The following is a 1,052-nucleotide window of genomic DNA, read 5'->3' as shown; positions in this document are numbered from 1 at the left end:
CAGTGTGTCAGAGAACCAATGGCATAGCTAAGTGTGACAAACTAACCAAGTTAGAGTCCAAACAGGTCAGCTCAAATTAAATAATAATGCCAGTTTCTTTTTGTTTGTTTTTTTTACCACTAAGGTATTCTTCATGAAATCAAATACTAGTAGTTCTAAAATATTTCCATTTTTTTTCTTTCTTTTCTCTTGCTTTCTATCTTAAAGATTTTAGCAGAACTGAAGAAAGTAAATTTTTCCCGAAATGGTTATGGTGTGTCATTTAATGCTAATGGGGATCCTGTGGCGATTTACGAGTTGGTTAACTGGCAGACGAGTGAAACTGGAAAAACAGAGTTGGTAACAGTAGGACTTTATGATGCATCACTGCCAGAGGGCCATGATTTCCAGATTAACCGGAACATAACCTGGATGGAGGATGGCACCCAAGTAATGAATCAAAAGACAAGAACCACACTGCACTTTGGAGGATTGCACATTTATATTTCCGTCTTTTGTTTTGGCTTTATCTCTCACAGGTGCCAGTGTCAGTGTGCAGTGCCAGTTGTCCTCCAGGAACTCGTAAAGTGCTGCAGAAAGGAAAACCCATCTGCTGCTATGACTGTATATTGTGTCCTGAAGGAGAGACTAGTAATACAACAGGTAAAATAAAATGATTTAACATATATTCAAAATTATTTTACTGTGCATAGGAGAAACATCGAAGGAATTATTGGTAGAAGTCATCTTTCCATCTCTCTTTATTTATTTACGTTTTTTAATTCAGATTCAACTGATTGTATACCCTGCCACAAGGAATTCTGGCCTAATGCCAAGAGAGACACTTGTATCCCTAAGCCTGTAGAATTTCTTTCCTTTCAAGACATCCTTGGAATCATCCTCGCTGCATTTTCAGTTCTGGGTGCTTGTCTGGCCATTATGACTGGGGCTGTATTCTTTCATAACAGGAAAACTCCAATTGTCCGAGCCAACAACTCTGAGCTGAGCTTCCTGCTGCTCATCTCACTGACTCTGTGTTTCTTATGTTCATTAACTTTCATTGGAGCACCATC

At 38.8% G+C, this 1,052-nt stretch overlaps 1 protein-coding gene across 1 annotated transcript in view; it reads left to right on the top strand.

Moving 5' to 3' along the window:
- Nucleotides 1-1,050, top strand: part of LOC102306721 (extracellular calcium-sensing receptor-like) — a gene marked incomplete at its 3' end in the record, with an annotated part of 3,061 nt that extends 2,011 nt beyond the window's left edge. Inside the window, exons 3-5 of the mRNA XM_005952508.1 lie at nt 208-429; nt 519-642; nt 767-1,050. Coding sequence (XP_005952570.1) covers nt 208-429; nt 519-642; nt 767-1,050 — 630 coding nt within the window. The remainder of the gene's footprint in view (nt 1-207; nt 430-518; nt 643-766) is intronic.
- Between the last annotated feature and the right edge of the window lie 2 nt (nt 1,051-1,052).

Source organism: Haplochromis burtoni, unplaced genomic scaffold (genome assembly GCF_018398535.1).
Source record: "Haplochromis burtoni strain Fernald_Lab_line unplaced genomic scaffold, NCSU_Asbu1 Contig_1710, whole genome shotgun sequence".
Lineage (NCBI taxonomy): Eukaryota > Metazoa > Chordata > Actinopteri > Cichliformes > Cichlidae > Haplochromis > Haplochromis burtoni.
The sequence above is the reverse complement of the archived record's forward strand: the minus strand, read 5'-3'. Positions and strand labels throughout refer to the sequence as shown.